The sequence below is a fragment of the Marmota flaviventris genome, chromosome 3, assembly GCF_047511675.1.
Source record: "Marmota flaviventris isolate mMarFla1 chromosome 3, mMarFla1.hap1, whole genome shotgun sequence".
In the NCBI taxonomy this organism is placed as follows: domain Eukaryota; kingdom Metazoa; phylum Chordata; class Mammalia; order Rodentia; family Sciuridae; genus Marmota; species Marmota flaviventris.
In genome coordinates this window covers 52,834,579-52,860,432 of record NC_092500.1, presented here as the reverse complement: position 1 = coordinate 52,860,432, position 25,854 = coordinate 52,834,579, and the positions used below count along the sequence as shown (strand labels likewise).

The 25,854-nt window shown below is 36.8% G+C and overlaps 1 protein-coding gene across 1 annotated transcript in view; it reads left to right on the top strand.

Annotated features, from left to right (window-relative positions):
* The window catches only part of Srgap1 (SLIT-ROBO Rho GTPase activating protein 1), a 285,801-nt gene that overhangs the window by 223,214 nt on the left and 36,733 nt on the right, over positions 1-25,854 (top strand). The window contains exons 13-17 of the mRNA XM_027928469.2: positions 3,027-3,087; positions 3,247-3,324; positions 5,385-5,519; positions 20,824-20,929; positions 23,802-24,026. Of these exons, the coding sequence (XP_027784270.1) occupies positions 3,027-3,087; positions 3,247-3,324; positions 5,385-5,519; positions 20,824-20,929; positions 23,802-24,026 (605 nt within the window). The remainder of the gene's footprint in view (positions 1-3,026; positions 3,088-3,246; positions 3,325-5,384; positions 5,520-20,823; positions 20,930-23,801; positions 24,027-25,854) is intronic.

The following is a 25,854-nucleotide window of genomic DNA, read 5'->3' as shown; positions in this document are numbered from 1 at the left end:
GAAGTGAGGGCTCGGCCTCTCCCGCTGCTGGTCTCATTTCCAAGTCCTACTCCTGCTTGGCTTTAATTTGAGTTTTTAAGGGCTTTCAGAGAAAAATGTTTGCAGTTGGAAATTCGACAGGTTTATAAATAAGATTTACTTAAGAAGGAACACCAGTATAAGAGGAATAGTCTCCTCCGGTAAAAGGAGATAAATGCTTGGTTTTCACATTTATGTGTTTGGAAGATGTATCAAATTGAGGTCAAGGGCTTTTATTAGGGAAAGTGAATGTTAAATACCAAAATGCATTTAATAAAGATTATGGATCCTAATGTAAATCATACACACACAAAAGGAGCTTTCTCCTTCATAGCTCACATTTTATATCATGGGCCGCTGCTATGCTTTTGAAGACTAAATCTGTGTCATGTTATAGACATTTACTTTCTTTAAAAATATATCTCGTCTACTGAATATATGCGCTAATGAATAAAAAGTATGTGCATGCACCGTGTCTGTGGACAGACAGATACATCATACATGGAAAAGGAGAGGGAATGGAAACCACTAGCAGCTTTGAAAATGAGCCCTAACCCTGAAATTAAGTAAAAAGCCACTGAGCAACCTGAATAGCAATCACAAATCCATTGCCTTGAGCTTTAAACCTAGAAGAGCCTTATTGGCTCTAATTTAATGTAAAATTATTGTCAAATTTGATTATCTAGTTTCCCAGCCCATGGCATATAAGCAGCGGCAAATTAGATGGAGAGAGGGAAACAATAAAATGAAAGCAGCGAGATATGCAGCTGATGGCCTGGCAAGGAAAGAGAATACGGGAAAGCTCAAGAAAGCAGCTATAGGATTCTGCCATATTTGCTGATGCTCTATGAGAATGGATGCTTAAGATGATAGGAAAGCACATCATATTTTAAAAGATTTTCCACTAAGAATTGCTAAAAGAAGCCAAACTAAGGTACTAAAGAAGGAGCAAAGCAGTTGTGGGAATTTACCTCTGTGAGCTCTCCACCATCTGGGATGATGGATTGAGGAAACTTCTTCGACAGTGACTATAACATGGAGAAGGGTGCAGAGGTCTCTGCGCATCTGAAAAGTGCTTGTCCAGTTGAGATCTCCTCAGTACTGCTGTGAGGCTGCAAGAGCAAAGCCAGTTTTTTTCCTGTAGGGAAACTGAGACACAAAGAGATTTGTTTGGATGGCAGCTGGAATGCAGCCCACTGATGGTTTCACTTCTTAGAAAATATTTCATGTCACCCATGAAATTAAATTCAAACATGCTTATTACTTTTTGACTACAAAATTCTTTTAATCTGAATGAAATTCCAATCACCCGAGTGACTGTAAAGGTAAGAATATGTTTAGATAATACATAAACATTTCATTTAGAAATTTCTTACTGCAAACATTTTTCTTTTAATAATCTTTTATTCCTTGTTTTTCTTTTTGTTTTGATACTAAGTTCTACAGAGGTGTAAACTAATATTCTCCTTCCATCACTTATGTTTAAATATTTATTGCTCTTTTATTTTATATAGTTACATGAAATGTTCATATGACAATTATTCCCACTAAAACATGTTTGTGTTTTAAAGAAAAATCCCTGTGGGTATTGAGTAAAGTTTAATGTAATTACATTGCTGTTCTTAAGCCAACTAGTTCACATGAAGATGTGCTTTTATTCTTAAGGCTCTTCTTTAAGGAATTAATAAAATGTATGCTCCTAAAACAAATTAACTAATCAGAGAAACTTAATGCAGGCTCCAGAAGTAATTGAACCATTAACTGGTTTATACACTGATTAGATTGTCTTAAAACTTAAAATGAAACTATTCCTTAAGAAGTGCATTACCCATTCCAGAAATAGTAAAGAGCTTAAATTGCTGATCTGTATTATTCCCAATCTTTGCCCCCACTGCTAAATTGGAAAGGTTCGTGGATTCTGAATTGTTCTAATATATCAAGAACAAGTTCTTCTTGTGTTTCAGAATAAAATTCCTCATGAATTAGGCCTTATGTCAGCTAATCATTTTTTAATCCCATGTTTCCTTTAAAGTTCTAATTCCTGAAAGATCAGAGTCTTAAAAGTACATGAAGAATAATTCCATACTCAGTAACTCGATTTAACTCTGCGGAGTGCATGGCATTGATACATTTTTAACTGTGGCCGCAACAGCTCCTTCATCTCATTTGTCACCCTCTGTGTGTTTTAAAGTATATTCAGAATTCACATATGTTCAGTTGAAGGCAGTGAGTGACTATTTTACAAGACTTGAAGAAATAGGAAAAACAAATCTTCCTTCCTAAGAAAATGAGATCTAATGGGATGGACATTTGTGTCATCTTTTTCCTTAATCCTTAAAACATGAAAAATAGGAAGGGTCTTCTAAAAGGATGAGTAGGTTCTGATGCAAACTAAGTAAATACATGAGACATTTTTATTACTTGTGAAACAGTTCCTATAGCAGGCATTTGTAACCATGGAAGCTATTTTTGTAACTCATCATGCAGGTGGCAAATTCTCTGGAATGTGGCAGAGAGATGGCTGGAAGGTGACTCTTTAAGTTGCACTATTTGGTGACTAGTGCAACCTAATCAGTTCTAAGGTGCTATGATTATGATGCATAGTGTTCCTTTAAAGTCCATCAAAGAGTGACCACTTGTGTCGGGAACTCTTTCAAACAATGAGTTCTTCATTTTGGTTTGTAAGCCTAAGTAAAAGAGATGAGCTAGCTTTTGACATCTCTAGACATAGAAGGCTAAGTTGAAGCCAGTGTTGCTTTCTTGTGTTAAATGTATTTAATGTAGTTTGCTTCAGAACAGAAATATACCTTTGCTTAAATATAAATCCTTTCACTATTCATTGATTCATTCATTCATTCACTCATTTTGGTGTTGTAGATTTTAGAGGGGGTGGATTTGGAAATCTAAAAGGATAGAAAAACTCTAATTACTGTTGAACCATGAGCTTTATTCTTATGTGTGATTTAGATCTCTCCTTTGAAGTTCACTGATTTCCATCTCTTTACCAGGACTCAGGACAGGTCATCCCCCTCATTGTGGAAAGCTGTATTCGGTTCATCAATCTCTATGGTAAGCCTTAAACTACAGAATTCTTATTTAAAAAAAAAAATTATCACCAGCAGTGTTTCAGTGAAAATTTCTTTGTGCTTTACATTGAACTCTTGGGAAAAGGAGACCTACAGGATGTGATGGAGTGTCTCATTCTCTTTTGCCTTCTGTTGCCTTTAGGTCTTCAGCATCAAGGGATTTTCAGAGTGTCTGGCTCCCAGGTGGAAGTCAATGATATTAAAAATTCATTTGAGAGAGGTAATTGTATGTCCATACCTATAAGCAAAACATGTTAAGAAGCTGTCATCTCCTGTCCTGCAGTGGTAAACTCACTCTGTATAACCTCAAAACCTTTACTTCAGGGCAGATGCTAGGGTCAGAATTTATTCAGAATAGCTGAGGAACAGGCCCAAGTCATGTGTTTGTTATTAAATGTAGAAAAGCATATGAGCTGTGCATTGTGGTTTAGGACTAACAGTGATCCCCCATGATGTGTGTCAAAAGGTGGCACCTGAAAGGGTTCCAGAAGAAGCAGGGTGGTCCTGGCCTACACAGAAGGTGTGTGAGATGGCTCCTCCCAGCTGCCCCCTCTCTCCTTCCTTCCTCAAGAGCTCTCCCCTTCCTCTCATTACCATCCCTGACTCCTTCCTGTGACCCTTCTTGTTTCCTTACTTGTAATCATAATTGAATGTCACATAAATTCTACTGAACTATTAATGAGAGCATTATGATCAGCAAAATCCTACACTTTCATGTCAGGAAGACCTAGAATCAAATCAGAGCCCCATGGGATTTGGGTCAAGTGACTCAATTTTTACTTTGGCCTCAGTTTCCTCATATGCAAAATTATAGGATTGTTGTGAGGATTAGACTTGATCCGTGAAAATGCCTAACTCGTTTCAAGATAGCAATTATTCATTAATGTTCTCCAATTAAAATGCATTTACTTCTGGGTACATCTTTACTTTCCTTCATCTGCTTAGAAGTTAAGGTGAAATGCAGAGCAGTTACCACAGTTCCCAACTTCCCTCCCTCTGTCTCATTTCCCCTGGCCTAGACCTGGTGTAGAACCATTTAAAATTTGAAATTGAAGAGTAGACTTGGGGCCATCCTGTTTTTTTCTAGTTCAAAATTCTCTGGCCAACATGATGCATAGGAGCAGAGGAACCTCCCCCTCCCATACTGACCATATTCAGAATGATAGGTTCAAACATAGTGAAGCATCGGGTTCCTGTGCCAGCCACAGCAGGCAGATGCTCTGTTATTTTTCCTTGCAAATTCCCCTGGTATTAATTATTAGTTTGTAATTTGTTGGGCTGAAGTTTTCTCACAGTGGGCCAAAAACAATAATAATAATGATAATAATTCTGGTGAATTTGTGTTCAATGATTTTTCAGCCCTACAAGCAGAGGGAAAAAAAGGAACAACAAGTTCCTGAAAATAAACTGCCCCAAAAGGCAAACAATATGTCAGAATCCAAAATCCACTTTGTGTGAACCTTAGAAAGAGTAGATTTGTGAAATCTAGTCCTGTGATTTAAGGCTGCATGTTATGTTGAGCTTATTAAGGATTTTATCTGTTTAATTCTCAGAGATGTGGGCTAGCCAGCCCAATTTCCTAATATTTTAAAATTGCTTACCATGATGAAAAATAAAATTTTGTATTTGTGATATGTTTTTAAAATATGAACTTTTCATAAAGTTCTTTGGGAGGTGTCATTAAGGGGACATTTTCAGATTCCTTCTCTTGGCTTCAGAATCTTCCAGTGTTCAAGGTGCCTTTCAAATGTACTATGAACACCATCATGCCACTTGGGGAGGCACCTGTTTATTTACTTGTAGGTGTTCGGAAGTTATATTTGATATTTGTGATAAATTTTGTTGACCTATATAGCTTAGCCAGACAAAACTCTACTGGGTCTTTTTCCCAGTAGGATAAGTAACACAGAATGTATTTTTTGAATTCATGTCAAACTAAGATTACTGATTTTCACTTTAAAAGATGTTGGGTAAAATTATAAATCCCACAGTATTTTATTTTAAGATTTGGGTAACTTGTAAGGGAGTATTTGGTAGCTGAAGACTTTTTTTTTTTTTTTTTTTGAAGCTTTATTTTAGTCCGCTATTTTTAGGTTAATCATGGGGTGGGATATCTAAACCAATTATTTTAATTTTAGTACCATATAATCTTTCATAAAGCGTAATTAAAAGATTCATATATATATATATATATATAGAGAGAGAGAGAGAGAGAGAGAGAGAGAGCGTGCGCAATGTGTGTACATAAAAACATATTCTCTTTTTTTGTTTGCTTTTTAGGTGAAAATCCTCTGGCTGATGACCAGAGTAACCATGATATTAACTCAGTGGCTGGTGTTCTGAAGCTCTATTTCCGTGGGCTGGAAAACCCCCTCTTTCCTAAGGAAAGATTTAATGATCTGATTTCTTGTATCAGTAAGTGGACTCTTTTTTCCTTAATATTTTCCCACCAGAATTATTACACGAACCAACTTCCTGGAAAAGTCAGTGGCCCTTCTCCAAGTCCTCCTCCATACCCCATAACCACCACACTTCTGAGGCCATTTGTTTTCTTTCTGGGTCCAGCGTGAGTCATCCTCCCAGCTGTGGCTTCACCCTTAGCTGAGCCGGCTTTGCGCCCAACATCTCAGGCTCTGTAGGACCAGGAGCTGACTGACCCCTTAGTCATGGTAATAAAGCAGAAAAGCAGGTGCCAGCTGCCTAAGGGAGGTTGTGGGCAAGGACACTCACCTCTTTTGTTTGGGGGGATTTTTTTTTTTTTTTTTTTTTTTTGCTTTTGGTTCTTGATTTCCTCAACCAATTTTAAAAACGGGGTAATTTACCCATTTTTGAACATTAAGAAATATGTTAAATGGGATAGAAGATTATTATTATGGTACAGGAACACCAGGTGGTAGTAATCTGTCAGTGGAGAGGTGGGGATGTGGCTTAGTGGTAGAGTGCTTGCCTAACATGCATGAGGCTCTGGGACAATCCCCAGACAATAAAAAATATAATAATAATAATAATAATAATAATAATAATAATAATATAACAATAATTATAAATACTAGTAATCATCTGTCTTTGGCCTTCCCGAGTCATGGGCCAAGTGTTCTAGGGCTGTGTATGATATATTACAAAACCAATAATCATCAACAAAGTAAAGCATTGCTGTTTTCTTCAGTAGGGGCTTTGGACACTACACAAAGGAAGGTGAAAAAGGATGATACCAAGAATTAGTTATTAACCACAGTCGGGTTCTGTGCATCTAAAACTGCAGAGCCCCTATAAGTCTGTGTTCCCAAGCAAGAGTCTAGAGCTGACTTTAACCACTTAGACTTTCTTAAGAATCAAACTTTACCCTTGATAAAGGAACCTCCCCAAGCCCCACCCCGCCCCCACCTTGGAATTAACTATTGACTTGACCTCGAAAATGTAAAAATATTTCTCTTCTCATCCCTCCTTTCCTACCTCCATCACCTTGGTTTCTTACTGGCACTATTATATCTCTTAAATGGACTCACTACTTCTAGATTTTTCCTTCCTTACCTATTCTCCATACTGTCAACAGATTCAAAAGATAAAATCAGGTTATTTGCTCCCTCCCCTTTCCAAAACCTGTTTCATTATTTCTTACATAAAACCACCTTGGTGTGTCCAATTCAAATAAATGATTTCTTCTTCTTTCTGACCTTTCCCTCTATCTGAGCTTGCCCTACTGCTATGCAGTCATCTCCTGACTCCCCTACCCTATTCTTTTGCTATTGTTGAAATATGCAGAGAACATAACAAACTACACACATGCCCATTCCCACCACCATGCCTTTGCCTGGGTTAATTCCAGTGCTGTCCCCAGTAGCTGTGGACATCTGCTGTGAAGGCTTTGCTGAATTGGCACTCCTCCCAGAATGCTATTCCCCCCACCAAGTGGAATTCATCACTTTCTCCTCTACTAATATTCCACTGGGTACATACATCTGTAATTTTTCTTATTGCCCCACATTATAATTGTTTTAATCCTTCTGTCTCCTTCCACAAAATAGGGAGTTTAGAGAAGAGGTCAAGAATGCAGGCTCTGGACTCAAACAACCTAAGTTCAAAGCCTAGCTCTGCCACTTAATCACCAGCTGTATGACTATTGGGCAAGGTTCTTAAGCACCCAGCCTCCCAGATTTTTCAACTATTAAAGAGGCAGAACATTAGTCTGTACATCATAAGTTTGTGAGAATTGAACAAGTTAATATATGTCAAACGCCAAGAAGAGTGTCTTGCACAGAGCATGCTCCATGACATGCCAGCACTTGGCTCCACAGGCCTGAGGTCTTAATAGGTTATTCAGTTTCATAGCCCTAACACCTGGCATAATTTCAGGTGCATGAAATTTAATACATACTTGTTGAATGACTCTAAATGAAGAGTTATATTCTACCAGAAGTTCTTTTACTGGCATCTGTGCCGAAAGTCCTGGCTGTAGCTAGGTATAAATTCCCCGGTCATAGTTCTCTCCCCACAGTCAGATCTGTCTGAAATGTAGTAGTATGCCTGTGAGTCCATTCCAAGTTCTTGCATAGCCTGAGTCATCACAGCAGACCTCTGACCCAGCTGGAAAGAACTGAAAAGGAGGTGTCTCACTTCTGGAATTCTCCTTTGGCCATGTCCAAAGATTCCTCTCACATCTTAGCCAGAAAAGTTAAGTCTGGAAAAATAATAAGTATTCTACAATGCTTAGTGGTTTTTGAGGTCTATGTCAATTTTAACATTAACATCTGCCCATTGGATAAAAAGGATTGTCGGTTACCACTACAGAATCATTTCCCCTTTCATGGATGAGAAATATTATTTTGTGGTGGTTATTGATAACTGAGGCCATAGGGTCACAGAGATCTGGGTTCCAATCCTAGCTTTACCAGGTTTGTAAACTTGGGCAAAGAGGAATACTTTATCTTACAAATTAGCTGTTTCTTCATCTACTAAATAGAGCCTGTATGAAGAATAAATGAAATAATGCATGTAAAGTATTTAACATCATATGCCAGTAATGTAGTAAGCCTCAATAAATGTTGCTAGCGAACATCATTACCACTTTTACAGCTACTTCTACGTAAACTCAGTTCACATACGCCAATACCTGGGTAAGCCATTTACCACTCTAACTGTTCCGCTATACGTGTGGTGTTTTTTGACATAATTACCTCAGATGCATTTAGAAAATGATGTTGATGTAACTCAGAAGTTGTATCGGTTCCAGCATGATTTTACCCATCACTAATATTAAATGTTTTCTAACAAAGTCAAACTTTCTCACAATTAAAGTTGGACTTAGCAAAGTGTGTAGACTGTTAGGAGAAGACAGAAGACACACATAGGCATCAATCTTTCATGCCAGCAGTGCCTGGTATGCTGCAAATGCAAATGAAGAGGCTTCAAATTCATTTCCTCTTGTGTTAAAACAGTAGATTACTGCAAATCAATGAATTCATGGTATTTGGTTAATTTTGATGAAATGAATAACCTCCGGGACCTATATCTTGAAGGAAGAAGCAGCAGCCCTGAGGTTTAAGGATGCAAAGGGTGCTAGGTGCACATTGCAGTTGAGATTTAACTGTTAGAATTTTAATTAAATTGCTAACGTTCTAGTGCTCTAGCATCGGGGTTTTTTTATTTTTTAATTTGTTCTAATTAGTTGTGCATTACGATAGAATGCATTTTGACACATATACACAAATGGAGCCCAGCTTCTTCCTCTGGATGTACATGGTGCAGAGCCACACCAGTAACAATACATGTATATAGGGTAATAATATCCATCTCTTTCCACCGTCCTTCCCATCCCCACACCTCCTCCCTACCCTCACTCCCCTCTGCACAATCCAAAGTTCCTTCATTCTTCTCTAGCACCCTCCCTCCCCCCCCCCCAATTATGGATCAGCATCTGCTTATCAGAGAAAACATTTGGCCTTTGTTTTTTAGGGTTTGGCTTATTTTAGTTAGCATGATATTCTTCAGATCCATCCACTTATCTGCAAATTCCATAATTTCATTCTTATTTAAGGCTGAGTAATATTTCATTGTGTATATGTACCACATTTTCTTTATCCATTCATCTCTTGAAGGACATCTAGGTTAATTCCATAGTTTAGCTATTGTGGATTGAGCTTCTATGAATATTGATGTGGTGGTGTCACTGTAGTATGCTGATTTTAAGTTCTTTGGGTGTACACCGAGGAGGGGGATATCTGGGTCAAATGATGGTTCCATTCCAAGTTTTCTGAGAAATCTCCATACTGCTTTCCAGAGTGGTTTCACCAATTTGCAGTCCCACCAGCAATGTATGAGTGTACCTTTTCCCCCACATCCTCACCAATACTTATTGCTTGTATCCAAGATAATTAACACAAGGTTTGATAGGTGTCAAGCAGACTGCCTCAACCCTATTATTCCCCATTAATCATGTTGGTTTTAGTGCACAATTTATCATAATGGGAGATATTAAAAAATATTTATTAGCAGTCTCTTTATATAATTCCCCCTTTATGTAAACCCCTTTTCCTCCAACATCTTGCCTCTTAAAAAGAGGGGATTCCTGACTTTTATCTCCACACAAGCATTTGCTCTTACCAATGTGACAAGGTATCTTACCACCATGATGATGTATCTGCATCATTTTCAATAAACTATTTGAAACTGACATATCACTCATCAATATCAGTAATATTATAAACTTTTGATGATTTGAACGGAGTTGATTAATCTCCTACAATAGGCAAAAACTTTCTGGAGATTCAAAGACTTGATTCTAGCATATAAGAAGCTTAACATCTATCAGGAAAGAAAAGTTGTTTATCAATAAATGCAATCGAGGTTGAATGTGATAGAAACACATCACGTTCTAACATCAGATTTAAAATTTTAGGGGAGTGAGATCTCAGAGTAATAGATTGTTTTTTACCCATGTAATCTTGTAGCATTGCCATAATTGGGTTTGATTTTCCCTATTAAGGTAATTTCATGTGACAGCTATTTTGTATAGAAAAATCTTCCCTGTACATCTTTTCTAAGAGGTTACATAAGTCCTTGGAACACCCACTACTTTTGGCTTACCTATTTTTGGATTATTTGGGGAAAGAATTGAGGAGTGGCTGAGTTATTATCCTGCCATATTTGTGCCCCTAAATGACTCCATTCTTTGGAAGCTTACAAATGTATGTAGCAAGAGGGAATTTATCTTAACATTCTCTCTTTCTGTTTTAAATGTACACTATTCGTTTCCCAAAAGATGCAAATTTCTTTTAAGAATTACTTATCTGGATAAAGATATGATAGAATCAAATGCAATATAAATTGGAAATGACAAACTTGGTAATTTTTTGGTTTCTCACCCAAGAGTTGTTTTGTTTTGTTTCTGGGTCTTTTTTAAACCATCCACTTTATGAATGGTTTTGAGAATGCTCCAGGTCATGCCCACAGAGTCTGGGCAGCTTCCAGCATGTCCATGTATCATGGCTCTGAGACTCCCTAAGGCATAAGTCCAAGTAATTACTCAAGTAAGTCATGGTTTTTCCTGGCTTCTTTAGAGCTGTGAGCCCAAATGATACATTTGCACTTCATTTTGTATAATGTGCTATTATTTCAGTGACTACTTGGACCTGAGGAAACCTTTTTATAGAAGGAGATTTTTTTTTACCTATCATAGAACCAACATTTAGTCATTGTAGAGTACTTGAAATATACACAGAAGCACACAGGGCAAAGTACCATCCCCCATAAAGTCACTACCCAAGGAGAACCAGTGGCATTGCATTTCCTTCTAGGTTTGTTTTATATTCATGTGCACACCACATTTTTGGAAACCAAAGTGGAACTGTTCTATCCATACTATTTGTAACCCATCTTCTATTTAATTGTTATTATAGAAAATTTCAGATGTCTATAGGAAGAGACAGAATAATATAATGAACTCCCACCTAATTAACAACCTATCTTTAACAGTTTTCATTTCTCAGTCAAATATTCTACCTTTATCTCTTCTGACATCACATCTGTGTGTGTATCTCTGGAAAATGAGAGGTTCTTTTTTTTTTCCTATTACATTTCTTATCAAAGAACAATATGTAGTCATTACAGAACACTTGAAAAATACACAGTGCACATAAAACAAAATATTGTACCTCATGATGCCACCATCCAAAGAAAAACAATGGTGTGATATATTTTATCTACAATAAACAATATATTATATTGTATCTTAATATACAACATAACCACCATACCATTATTATACCTAAAAAATTAATGGTTGCTTAAAGTCACCAAATAGGCAGTTGGTACTTTTTAAAAATAATTATTATGTGACTGATATGTGATCATCGTAGAAAAATTATAATTCCTCTGCATGAAAATAATTTAACTATTTTAATTTCTTTCCAGAAGATTTTTCTTCTTTTCTTGGTGGTGCTGGTTTTCGAACACAGGGCCTTACACACATACATGCTAGGCAAGCTCTCTATCTGAGTACATCCTCAGACCATTTTCTGGTGTGTATCTGTACATGTGTGTATACTTTTAAAAGGAGCATTATTCAGATATAATTCTCATACCATACAATTCATCCATTAAAGTGTATAATTTAACTTGGCATGGTGGCAGATGTCTGTAGTCCCAGTGACTCAGGAGGCTGAAACATGAGAATCACAAGTTCAAAGCCAGCCTTGGCAACCTCATGCAACAGCATCTCAAAATAAAACAGGACTGGGGATGTGGCTCCGTGGCAAAGTGCCCTTGGGTTTAAAAAAAAAAAAAAAAAAGTACAATTCAAAGGTTTTAGTCTATTCACAGAATTATGCAACCATTACCATAATCAATTTTAGGACATTTTCATTATTCCAAAAGAAATCCCGATTATCAAACATTAGCAGTCATTTTCCATTTACCTATAACCACCACCACCCCCGGCCTTAGGCAATCACTAATCTACTTTATGTCTCTGTAGATTTGCCTATTCTTGCCATTTCATGTAAATGGAATCATACAGTCTGTAGTGTTTTATATCTAGCTTTCACTTAGCATAAAGTTTAGCATATATCAGTACTTCATGTTATAGCATGTGTCAGTAATTTATTGTTATTGCCAAATAATATTTTGCACACATACACCACTCCTACCTGCTTTTAATAAAAATTATATCATACTTGTTTACTACAAATGAATATGAAGCTTCTTTTTGAGTTGATGAAAACATTTCAAAATTGTTGGAGGTAATGTACAATTCTGAGTACGATAAAGATCATTGAATTGTACTATTTAAATAGGTAAGTTATTTGGTATATGGTTTATATCTCAATAAAGCTGTTGTAAATAAAGTTATGTCATAGTGGCTCTTTATAAAGCGCTTTTTAAACTTAATATTAACATTTTCTCATATCAATACATATTTGTCTAAATATAGTTTGTGGCCATATAATGATATATTTTTTTAATGTGACATCTCCTAATTTTATACCTTCAGATTGTTCCCAATGATTTGGCAATTGTACAGAATACTATGGTGCACGTCTCAGTGCATGTATCTATTTTCCTACTTCTGACTGGTTCATGAAAAAAGACTTTGAGCTCTTCCTGGTGCTGTAATGTATATTATTGCTATAAAAGCTTCATTGACATACATGATGATTTTCTCTCTGAATTCTAAGTTTCTGTTTGATATCTTATAATAATGTTCTTAGGATTTCTTTTATCCTTAGACATTTTTACTAGGCTGAGTATCTGAATAGGTAAAGCTTCCTAGGCTAAGACTAACATTCTTCAATAACCTCAATAGATATCCAGCAGAATAGGAAACGTTATTTATATATTTATTTCTCTAATGCTGTTATTTAACTAATAGTGAAAGCAGTGGTTTAATTCACAGAAGTCAATTTGATATTAGTTAATGGTAGAGGTATCCAAGTAATTGTTTCCCTTTTCCCCCCCTATGGATAGAATGCCTTTGTTTTATTTGGTTATTTTTATATGGTGCTAAGGATTGAACCCAGTGCCTCACATTTGCTAGACATGTTCTCTGCCACTAAGCTACAGCCCCAGCCCAGTTATTTTTTTTTATTTTTATTTGCTCTTTTTGGATGTACACGACAGTAGAGTATATTTTGACATATTATACATAATGAAATATAACTTATTCTAATTAGGATCCCATTCTTGAAGTGGTACGTGATGGGAATTACATTGGTCATATATTTTGTATATGAACATAGGAAAGTGATATCCAATTCATTCTACTGTCTTTCCCATTCCCATTCCCCCTCTCATCCCCCTATTCCCCACCCCTGTCCAATCAGGGGAACCTCCACTCCCCCCACCACCACCAATTGTGAGTCAGCATTGGCATATCAGAGAGAACATTCAGCCTTGGGTTTCTGGAGATTGGCTTATTTCACTTAGCATGATAGTCTCCAGTTCCATCCATTTACTAAAATGCCATAATTTCACTCTTATTTATGGATGAGTAATATTCCATTGTGTATATGTACCACATTTTCTTTACCCATTCATCTGTTGTAAGGCATCTAGGTTGGTTTCATAGCTTAGCACGCACGCACACACACACACACACAGTACTATATGCAATTGAATAACACATTGATGTTGTTACAGTGAATTTAAAAATCCCCCAGGACTGGTAAATTTACCTTTAATGCTGAGGTTGGTCTATGGAGCTTGAAAATACTTGTATGCCCATTGTTAAATTATCTCTACATGTGGCCACCAGGGATTATCTTTTCCTTTGTCTACATTCTTAAGGATAAATATGCGTCTTATCATTTATGATTTGTTTTCTGGCAAACGAACACTTTCACAAATAGTACCACAGAAGAACTTATATTTTGAGGGTAATGACCATTTGAATTTTTTGTAATTTTCTGTGGTGAATTTCACACGCACTTTCCTGGAGCTGCCACACCCCCACGTCGTGAACTTGAGACTGATGTGAGAGCCTTGCACTGCTAAGAAAAGAGTATAAATTAGCCTTGAGAGCTTTGAGCATGGGACCAAGATTGGATGAATGCCACTTTTACCAAATTACAAGAGACCTTGAATCGTGGAAACAAAGTCCAGTTTAAAATAAATCAAGTAAAATACGGATTTTCCTCACTGACACCTTTTTGGAAGGGAAGAAAAGATCCATCTTTATATCCAGCATGAAACTATGGGAGCCCTTGAATTGCCCACAAGGAATGCACATTAATCAGAGTGTCAGTAGCAATCATAAATTTTGACCTGGTAACTGGACTCAGGAGAGTAAATGAGTCATTTGTACCAGAGCAGAGCTCCTGTACGATGCTGGCCTCAAGCCAGCTGAGCAGAAGCCATGAGAAGCCTCGTCCTCTCACTGGACTGAGTCCTTTGGGGCAGATGGATTGGCTGCTCCTTTAGGCATGCCACCAACTCTATTTTGCTTGGATATGTGTTTGCTCTAGTTATAGAGAATATATGCTTGTCTCACGTGACTTTATGTCGTCTTTTTTTGGTGTCATTCTTTTCTACCCCTGTAACTTTTCACTCCTGTCTTTCATTTTTATCCCAGAGCCTCCCCAATTCTCTTTTGTTGCATTGTGGCAAAGTATACTTGACTAAAAAAATTGACCACTTTCAAGTGTACAGTTCAGAGACATTAAGTAAATTTACATTATTGTGCAACCATTATCACTATTTCAGAATTTATCCTACTTCTCAAACAGAAACTGTACCCATTAAATACTAACTCTCTGTAGCCACCCCCGCTTCCTCCAGACCCTTAGACTTTCTGTCTTCCTTTCTGTCTCTGTGACTTTGCCCATAGTAGGTGCCTTATGTGAGTGGAATGACATCATCATATTTGTGCCTTTGTGGCTGGCTCATGGCACTTAGCAAGATGTCCTCAGGGTTAATCCATGTTGTAGCATGTGCAGAATGACCTTTTTAAGGTTGAAAAAAAATATTCGTGTGTGTACCACGTGTGGTTTATCCATTTATTCATGCGCATTTGGGTTGTTTCTACCTTTTGACTTTTATGAATAATGCTGCTGTGAAGTTGGTATAAAATTTGAAATTGCCTTTGAAGGGAATATGAACCAAGGCTAGAACTGAGAGTGAAAACAAGAGCATCCTGAAGTGAGCGTAAAGCTCCCGGAGGTCATGCCTGGGGTCCCTTCTGTCCTCCTGAGCCACTTCCCTTTATGGGACTTGACAGATATCAGAGGTCAATAATACGGAAGGAAGGATTCCATCTACATTCTTTCCTATCCTTTTCTACTGTAGGACCCCAAAACTAACAGTTCATCTGACAAAATACAACATCCATTCATGTTCAAAATACTAGAAAAACTAGGGATAGTAGGAACATACCTCAACATTGAAAAAACTATCGATGCTAAACCCATGGCCAAAATTATCTAAATGAAGAAAAATTGAAAGCATTCCCTCTAAAAACTGGAACAAGACAGGGATGCCTGCTGTTACTACTTCTTTTGAACATAGTCCTAAAAACTCTAGCCAGAGCAATTAGAAGAAAGAAATTGTTGGGATACAAATAGGAAAAGAAGAATTCAAAGTATCCCTATTTGCTGATGATATGATTCTATATTTAGAAGACCCAGAAAACTTCTTGACCTTATAAATGAATTCAGCAAAGTAGCAGGATATAAAATTAACACCCGTAAATCAATTGCATTCCTATACATCAGTGATGAATATCTGAAAGAGAAATTAGGAAAACTATCCCATTCACAGTAGCCTCAAGGAAAATGAAATATTTGGGAACTTACCTAACAAAAGAGGTGAAATACATCTACAAAGATAATGACAGAACTCTGAAGAATAAAATTGAAGAAGACCTTAGAAGATGGAAAGATCTCCCATGTTCTTGGATAGGCAGAATTAAAGTTGTCAAAATGGTCATACTACCAAAAGCACTATACAGATTTAATGCAATTCTTATTAAGGTTCCAGTGACATTCTTCATAGTAATAGAAAAAGCAAATCATGAAATTCATTTGGAAAAATAAGAGGTCCAAAATAGCCAAAGCAATCCTCAGCAAGAAAAGAGAAACAGGAGGCATCACAATACTGGACTTTAAATTATACTGCAGAGCTAGAGTAACAAAAACAGCATGGTATTGGAACCAAAACAGACATGAAGACTGATGGTACAAAACAGAAGACACAGAGACAAACTCATAGTAGACAAAGGCACCGTAAACATACACTGGAGAAAAGATAGTCTCTTCAACAAATGGTACTTAGAAAAGTGGAAATCCATATGTAATAAAATGAAATTAGACATGTATCTCTCACCCTGCATAAAACTCAATTCTAAGTGGGTCAATAACCTAAGCATTAGACCAGAGACCCTGTGCATACTAGAAGAAAAAATAGGCCCCAAATCTTCATCATGTCGGGTTAGGAACCAAATTCCTCAACAAGACTCCTAAAGCTCAAGAAGTAAAATCAAATGGGATAGAATCAAACTAAAAAGCTTCTTCAAAGTAAACAATCAAGAACATGAACAAAGAACCTACAGAATGGGAGAAAATCTTTGCCATCTGAACTTCAGATAAAGCATTAATCTCCAGGATATATAAAGATCTCAAAAAATTCAACACCAATAATAATAATAATAACCCAATCAATAAATTGGCAAAAGAACTGAACAGACACTTCACCGAAAAATATGAATAGTCAACAAATATATGAAAAAATGTTCCACATCAATAGCAATTAGAGAAATGCAAATTAAAACTACACTGAGACTTCAAATCTCACTCTAGTCAGAATGGCAATCATCAAGAATACAGGTAACAATAAATGTTGGAGAGGATGTGAGGGAAAAGGTACATTCATATGTTGCTGGTGGGACTGCAAATTGGTGCAACCACTCTGGAAAGCAGTATGGAGATTCCTTAGAAAACTTGGAATGGAACCACCATTTGACCAGTTATCCCACTCCTTGGCATATATCCAAAAGACTTCAAATCAGCACAGTATAGTGACACCACCACATCAATGTTCATAGCAGCTCAATTCACAATAGCTAAGCTATGGTCAACCTGGGTGCCCTTCAATAGATGAATGGATAAAGAAATTGTGGTACATATACACAATGAAATATTACTCAGCCTTAAATAAGAATGAAATTATGGCATTTGCAGATAAGTGGATGTATCTGGAGATGTCATGCTAAGTAAAATAAGCCAAACTCCACCAAAAAAACAAAGGCCAAATGTTTTCTCTGATAAGCAGATGCTGATTCAAAATAGGTGGGGTGTTGAGAGGAGTGGAGACTCACTGGATTGGACAGTGGGGAATGGGGGTAAGGGAGAGAGGATGGGAATGGGAACAACAGTAGAATGAATTGGACATAACTTTCCTATGTTCACATATGAAGACACAACCCGTGTAACTCCAGTGAAACTTCACATGATGTACAACCACAAGATGCAAGGTTATACTCCATGTATATATAATATGTCAAAATACATTCTACTGTCATGTATAACTTAAAAGAACAAATAATAAAATGAAGTAAAACCTAGCTGCTGAAATCCTGTCCCTGGTGACCTAAACTTTAAAGTGAGGATTAGTTTGGAGAATCAGGAGATTTAACTATCAAAACACCCAAGAAGTGTTTTGGGAAGAGTGTTTGGTATTGTTTTGTTTTTCATCCTCACATGTGCCTTTATATGTGGCCAGTAAAGAGGAGAGAGTTTTGCCAACAAAGGACCATTGGTGAGACCATTCATCTTTACAATTTATATTTATGTGATTGTATTAAAGTTTGTAACTGGTTTCAAGCATGAACATAAAATCACTAATGCAAACACAATTAACTAATGAACAAGGGGCACAAGCTACTAAATGTCAATATTAATTGATACCAGTGTGCTAAATTATCTTTTCACTCTTTAAAATAAAGCAGCAACAGGGGCTGAAGCTGGGTTAGAAGGCTTACCTCACACGTGTGAAGCACTGGGTTCCATCCTTAGCCCCACATCAATATGAATAAATAAAATAAAGATATTATGTCCATCTACAACTAAAAAAATGTAAAAAAATAATAAAGCAGCAACAACCATCAGATACAGTTATTAAAGTCAGCTATTTCAGATAATAAGCTTTTAACCAGTTAATTCTGATATAAAATAATAGGTGAAAAATCATCCCCATTAAATTCTCAATGACTTTCATGTTACTTCATCCATAGATATTTCCTCGATACAGTGTAAGTTCCCCAGTTTCCATGAGGTTGTTACAGAAGGCAAATAGCTTACTCTACAACATAGTTTGATCCTACTGGCATTCTGGGTCTAAATTGGGAGGAAATGTTAATAATTTAATTTTTGAGTTCTAGTGGCCTGAATGATATGTCCTGGTTTAATAACTTTTTTTAAGCATCTTACTCCCTCTTTTTTAGTAAATAAAAACAAAGACCACTGCCTGAAAAGTGTATTATACATACTACTTTATCTTCAATAGATGTGACCCTAGCCTACCTTGTACATAGTGGGGTTTTTTCTTGTTTTGAAATACTTTACAAATAAAAAGTCCAAATATAACATTTCCAATTCATAATTACTACACTCATGCTATTACTAATCAGAGGTCTATATTTAAAAAATAAAAAATGTCACAGGAATGTTCAATGTGTTATTATATTTTACTTAACATTCTGGTGAAAGAGTTTCTGAAATAATATTTTTTTTATGAGATGACAGAGCTACAATTCCAACTCCTGCATATTTAAAGGCAGGCAGGAATGGAAGTGTTCTTTCCCCAGGAATCCTGATAAATTATTTGCTATTTTGCAAACTTAACTTGTGGTTGAGTGAAGAATATTCTTAATACATTTTTTGTACCTTTTTCAACTGTGCAAAGGGACAAATAAAATGGCCCCATTTGATAATAAGTAGAAAGCAGCTGGAGTCAGCATTCAAAATTCCAGGAAAATGAGTTTGGCATGAGTAATTAAGGCAATAGTTTTCAACCTTGGCTGCATAAAAGAATCCCGGCATCAGCACTTTTAAAAATCTCCCCAAGTGAACCCAAGTCAAGGCTGAGTGCCACTAGTTTAAGAGGAATGGGAAAGGGAAACTGAGTTAGGAGAATATTATGATGGTCTGAGTGAAAAAATAATAAAAAAACTTCAGCTGAGGAAATTAGCAGTCAGATAGCCATAAGAAGAAACAGCCAGACATCTCTCCCACACAAGGGACAAAAAAAGATACCGTGGTAAAAGAGATGGCTGTAACCTTGAGACTGAATGAAGTTGCCATTGAAGAGATCATATAGAAATCTTTTGAGGGATATCCACATTTGGGGGGGTGGGAGAAAGTTAAAAAAAAAAAACGAGGTGGAGAATTGATGTTGTTCAAGTAGGATATGAATATCTCAAGAGCAGTTAGGAATTAAGAATTAGATGGAACAATATGAAGTAACTTGTGGGAGGCAGACCAGGGATTGAACTCAGGGGTACTTAACCACTGAGCCAAATCCCCAGCCCTTTTTATTTTTTATTTTGAGACAGGATCTCACTTAGGAGCTTGCTAAATTGCTGAAGTTGACCTCAAACTTGCAATCCTTCTGCCCCAGCCTCCCGAGCCACTGGGATTACAGACATGCCTCACCTCATCCAACTGAATACTTTAAAGTATTTTCTCAAATGTTCACCTTTTGGGTGACCTAAAAGTTGTCCTTCATAAACGCACTTTGAGATCCAAGAAAAATTAGCAGATTTATGAAACAGAAGACAGAGGTTCTAATCCCAGCTCCACCCCTTCTAGCCTATTCACCTTGAGAAAGCCACTTGCCCGGATCTCACTTTCTTACCCTATTAAATGGGGATGACAGCATATGCCCTGGCTCCTGATGTTATTGCCATTAACTTAGATACTATAGTATGTTAAAAATGTATTGTAAAGTATAAATAGTGAAGCAAAGAAGGGATTAGTATAGTGACTTTTTTTGCTGCTGTTTCACAAGATCATTAGTATTGAGCTATTTTGGACAATTTGGATTCCTAGAAAAGAGGGAGAAGAATGCTAGGACATCCCTCCTAGGACTCTTCTTTTCAAGGAGCTCACCATCCCATGGGGAAATAAATAATTATAAATATGTACTTTCTGTGAGGGCTGGAATTATATCACTGATCTGTTCCTAAGGCTTAATTCAGCACTTGGAACCTAGTAGGCTCTCCTAAATATTTGCTTTAGAAAATTGGTGCAATAATATAAAACAAGGCAAAAAATCATAAATAAAATGCTATGGTAGTTTTGAGAAAGGAGAGATTCAAAATCTGGCATATTGCCAGGATCAGAGTGGCTTACAAATATGTGATAAATTAATGAATAATGGCTGGAGGAGATTGGTGCAATGCCCCTAAAGCCACATCAGGCCCTGTGCAGCAATAAGGAGTTGAAACCATATTAGATGCAAAAATTTAAATTAGCAACAAAGAGGAAAATGACTTTTAGATCTAGGAAGACTTTAAACTCCTCAAGGCTAAGGCCACAGTCATCAAAACAGTGGTGGGTCAGAGGAAACACCCTCAGAAACAGTGGTACACCCAAGCTGGTCATTTATTCACTGTATTGATTATGATTGCATCTTCCAAAGGGCAAGGTACTGTTTATGTTCAGATGTATACTGCAATGATCTGCTTTAAATGTGGAAGTTAAAGGACCCTGACCATGTCATCTTCTCTCTGTAGGAATAGATAATCTCTATGAGAGGGCGCTTCACATCCGCAAACTCCTCCTGACCTTGCCCAGGTCGGTCCTTATAGTGATGAGGTACCTCTTTGCCTTCCTCAATCAGTAAGTACCCTAATGCTCTGTCAAAATGCCCATCTGAATTCTGTGTTCCTGAATCTTATAAAAATGTACATTGCGTTCTATTTATCAGCAGAGTAGAAGAGAAAATGATTGAATGTAGACTGAAGGTACATTTTTTTTCTCAGCAGATCAAAGTCTTTGTATGATTGATAGATAAAAACTCAACCTCTGATCCAGAAGTTAATGCAAAAATATCCAAATACTACTAAAAAAAAAAACCTACTAGTGAAATATGTTTTTCCAACCTCCACCCAAATCTAACGTTTTTTGTCAAAATGATATAAACTGTCTGCTCATTACAGAAAGTTTCTGTGATTTTTTAATGTCATAGTCAAAGATGCAAGAAAATCATAGATGAGACTTATTCACAGAACCAAAGAAGAATTTCTGCAAATGCACCATAATGAGACCCTGTGAAGAAGAATATATTTCTAAAATATTTTCTAAAGTAATGTAACAAATCTTAAAAGCCACTACACAGTTTTCAGAGAAACTTTACTCTTATTTTAGGCAACTTGATGTTCAGTTATTTCCTGATGTATGGGCTCCATTATAAGAATATCTTCCAGGAGTCCTATTGAAGAGCTTTCTTGCTGTGCAGCATTTCAGTTAAGCACTTGGAAATAAAGAAATCCAGGGGGAGTCAACATGTTGAGTAAGCTGGCATGTACCCTCCCTTCCTCAAATTAGGATATTGTCTCATCTCTATTTCACTGAAGGTTTTGCATCCTCAAAAGCCATGGAGATGTTCTACAACCCTGCTGACTAGTCCTGAAATCATACCCACTCAGTTGGCCCCAAGAACCAAACACCATACAATGTTAGCGGGGAACCAAACAGAAGAGGTCTCTACTGCTGACCCTATGGTGCCCAGAACATTCCCAAATGACAGTAGGAATCCATTTGTATAGAAGTCACCACTGAGATAAAAAAGAAAAAAGAAAAAAAAAAAAAAGAAGAAGTCACTACTAGAAACTAGTGGTATCCAGAAAGATTCAAATAATTATATTTAGTTTAGATAGAGGCTCTATGTTTAACCTTTAAATAATCCTAGTCACCCAGGCAGTTGTAAAAACCCAGGGCCTTTCCTTCTTTACTTTTAATTGCACATGTCTTAAGGCCCCGACACCCAAATTTCCAGGGCCTGCCCTATATTGCTGCTGGCCCTCTCCATGCTCTTCCTACGAAATTTTCCTGACACAGCTGAGCGAATCCACTATGAACCAATGAGCCGCAACGGAGTCTGTTCATTAAGAAAGTTTTTAAAACCTGAATTTAATGCATCACGAATCTCAACAGAAAGACAGATGCACCAGGGGTCAATCAGTTGGCATTGCTTCCAGTGATTCTGCCTGAAGTTGCTCCCTGTCTGCTTGAAGAGACAGGGGTCCAGGGTCTAGTCCAGGTTGCTTGGGACAGGAAGTTGGAAAAGAGAGATTGGGAGGCAGGGGTTTAACTCAGTGGTAGGATGCTTGCCTTAGCATGTGGAAGTCCCTGGGTTCAATACCCAGCACTGCAAAGAATTTAAAAAGAAAAAAAGCAACAAAAAGCAAGATTAGCTATTCTTTTTCATCATAAAATCAAAACTTAAAAGTAGCATTTTTATATTGGGCTTTTTTTCTCTTCAAAACAGCACTAAAAAAAAGATTATGAGTCTCCCTGCTGAGCTCAAGTGTATCTTTTGAAAATTAGACCATTCTTGTTCTGATTCTCACCTCTCCATCCTGCCCCCATTTTTAAGATGGTGTGAAACATGATCATTTGCTCTTATTGTGAACTCTTTGTAAGAGTGAATGTTTGAGAAACGGCAGAAGGGAAAGACATATGTTAGCTATGGAAATTATGCTTTTGTATTTTCTACTTTCTAGACTATCTTATTTCCGAGAAAGGGTAAAGTATCGTGTCAGGTGGTGTCTCCGTTTCTTTGTGTCTCTCATCATCTCACAAAGGTAGTTGAGTCTCCTTTTTCTCCTCCCATCTGTCATCTGTTCACCTGGATTTTAACATTTCCTTTCAAGGTTGACATTCTATATACTGAGAGAGAGCGTCTCAAAACTCTCCCTAGCACAGCATCCTAACCCATGGGTTAGAGACCTGGCATGAAAGAGATGGCTTATTTTGACCTGCCTGTGAAAATGTTTCATATATGTCCATTGGATTTGGTTTAGACATTGGTACTAAACACCAGAAATTTCCCCAAAGTTTTCCACCTTTAGTGGAATGAGAGAATCAAGGATTCTGTTCCCCTTTTCTGGCACGTCAGTGTTTTTGTGACTCTGGTTGTTGGTTAGTGTTGGTAGACTTAGCCAACAGCAGATTTTAAAGCCTAGAGTTGTTGGTTGCTTCCTTTCAATAGTTAAGAAGAAAAGGAACTTTGTTTTCTTCTAAGATTTCCTCATGGTATATAGAAGAAAACTGAAATCTGAGGTATTTTTAAGTGGTGTGAAGACAAATTTAAAGGCATACATGAAGTTTTATGGATATCATACTGTCTCTCCAAAATTTACTTGAACAGCGTTGAGAGCCTGACCATATTTACAAATAAAACTTATCTACTTGATTTTGGTTGCCATTGCAGAGGATACTAGATTAAACTCTCTTCTAACTTTTAAAAACACCACTTAAAATTAAACAAATTTTCCCTTCTCAGTTTTTACCTAGTAGAAAGTCATACCTCATTTTACTTTCCTTGGAGTTCAGTAAGTTCAACTTTTAAGTCAGCTGAAATATCATTTTATTCTAATAATAAAAACCAAGTAAAATAGTTTACATCCCTGTTTTCAGAAGGTGAAGTATCTTATTAAACATAGTTTCATTTTCCCCCTTGTTACTTTACAACTTCTTTCTTTCACAGTCTTTCACAGTACAGCGATGAGAACATGATGGACCCTTACAACCTGGCCATTTGCTTTGGCCCAACATTGATGCCCGTCCCAGAAATACAGGATCAAGTGTCTTGCCAAGCTCATGTGAATGAAATCATCAAGACCATCATCATCCATCATGAGACTATTTTCCCAGACACTAAAGAACTGGATGGACCCGTTTATGAGAAATGTATGGCTGGAGATGACTACTGGTAAGTCCAAGAATTTTAGTCTTTCCCCACCAAAAAAAAAAAAAAAAATGATGGAAGTATAGATATTGACTGAATTAGGAAAATGAATTGCCTATAAACGACCAATGATTCCATTTTTAAAAAGGAAAAAGAAAGGGAAGAAGCAGTAACATTTGCGATGTTAGTCTACTAAGATCCATGGCAACACTGGCTTTTTACTAGGGAAATTCATAGTCATCCCTCTGTTTTCCCCAAACTTACATTTTGTTAAATAAATCCACTTATTATTATGGCTTTTGTAGAGAATAAAGGTTTTGATGGTATAGAGAGCTATATTCATTTTTATTATTACATTAAATCTGAAAAAGATGGCTGATTAAATTAGCAGATTACATTTTGTGAGTTTTTTTTCTTCTTTTTTTTTTTTTTTTTTTGGTACGAGGGATTGAATGCAGGGGCACTTAACCACTGAGCCACATCCCCAGCCTCATTTTGTATTTTATTTAGACACAGGATTTCACTGAGTCACTTAGGGCCTCAATAAGTTACTGAGGCTAGCTTTGAACTCATGATCCTCCTGTCTCGGCCTCCCAAACTGCTAGGATTATAGGCATGCATCACCATGACTGGAATGTTTTTCATTCTTAATCAGATATTTTAGATTCCACATAACATATTTTAAGACTCATTTTAAAGGGGGTTTGTCAATGAAGTAGATTTTTATTTTTATTTTCACTGTAACCCTTACTAATAAATAGTATTCTAACGAATTATAGTAATAAAGATTATTATGAGCAAATTTATTATATTCATGTATTTTAGGAATAAAAATTTTTAATATGGCAGTATGGGTACCCCCTAGTAAAGTATAGAAATGGAGACAGTATAGTCAATTGAATAACCTCAAAAGTAAAAACCCTGAAATGTTTGTGCTATTTGATACTTGAAATGTGAGTTTTAACAAGTTTCTTAGAAATCATATTCAATAAAACAAGCTTTGATTCCTTGAGCCCCTATTATATGCTGGTTACTTCATCTACATGATCTCTTGTATTTATCATGAATATTCTACCTTGTTAATTTAGAGAGGCCAGGGAGCCTGCTTAGTGATTAGTAGCAACCTAGTCCGTTCTGTTGCTATGTCCGAATGCCATAAACTGGGTAACTTATAAAGAAAAGAAATTTACTTCTCACAGTTCTGGAGACTGAAAATCTAATATCAAGATCCTGGCATCTGTTATGGGCCTTCTTGCTGATTATAACATGGTGGAAAGCATCAATGACAGAAGCAAGGGAGTAGGTGTGATCACACTCTTCCTCTTCTTATAATGCCACTAATTCTATCATGTCCCCTATCACCTCATGAAACCCTAACTACTTTCCATAGGCCCCATGAACATGAGAATTTGGGGATTGTTTCCAACATGTGAACTTTGGGAAACACACTCAAACCATAGCACCAGGTACAACTGATTCGAAAGCCCATAGGAGTCTTTCCACATGCAGCCTCCTTCAAGAACTGTCTGAGCAGCTGAGACTCAGCAGTAGCTACAAATAAACATGTCTAAATCCTCATTCTGGACCATGCCTAGGACACTGTGTTTCCCCTTTCCTTGCAGAGGATTAAGTAAAAGTGGAACACATCACCGAAAGATCAAAAATAACTGAAAGCATTTTTACTTAAAGGATAGTATGACGGTTAAGAAAACTGGGTGTTATTTCCAGAAGTATTGCTTCCTAAATTAGCCACAGCCCATGCTAAATTCCAGTTCTGTAGTGTATCCAGCAATTTTACACATGAAATTAAATTTAGTAATATTCACTTGAGTACTTATTATGTGCAGGGTAC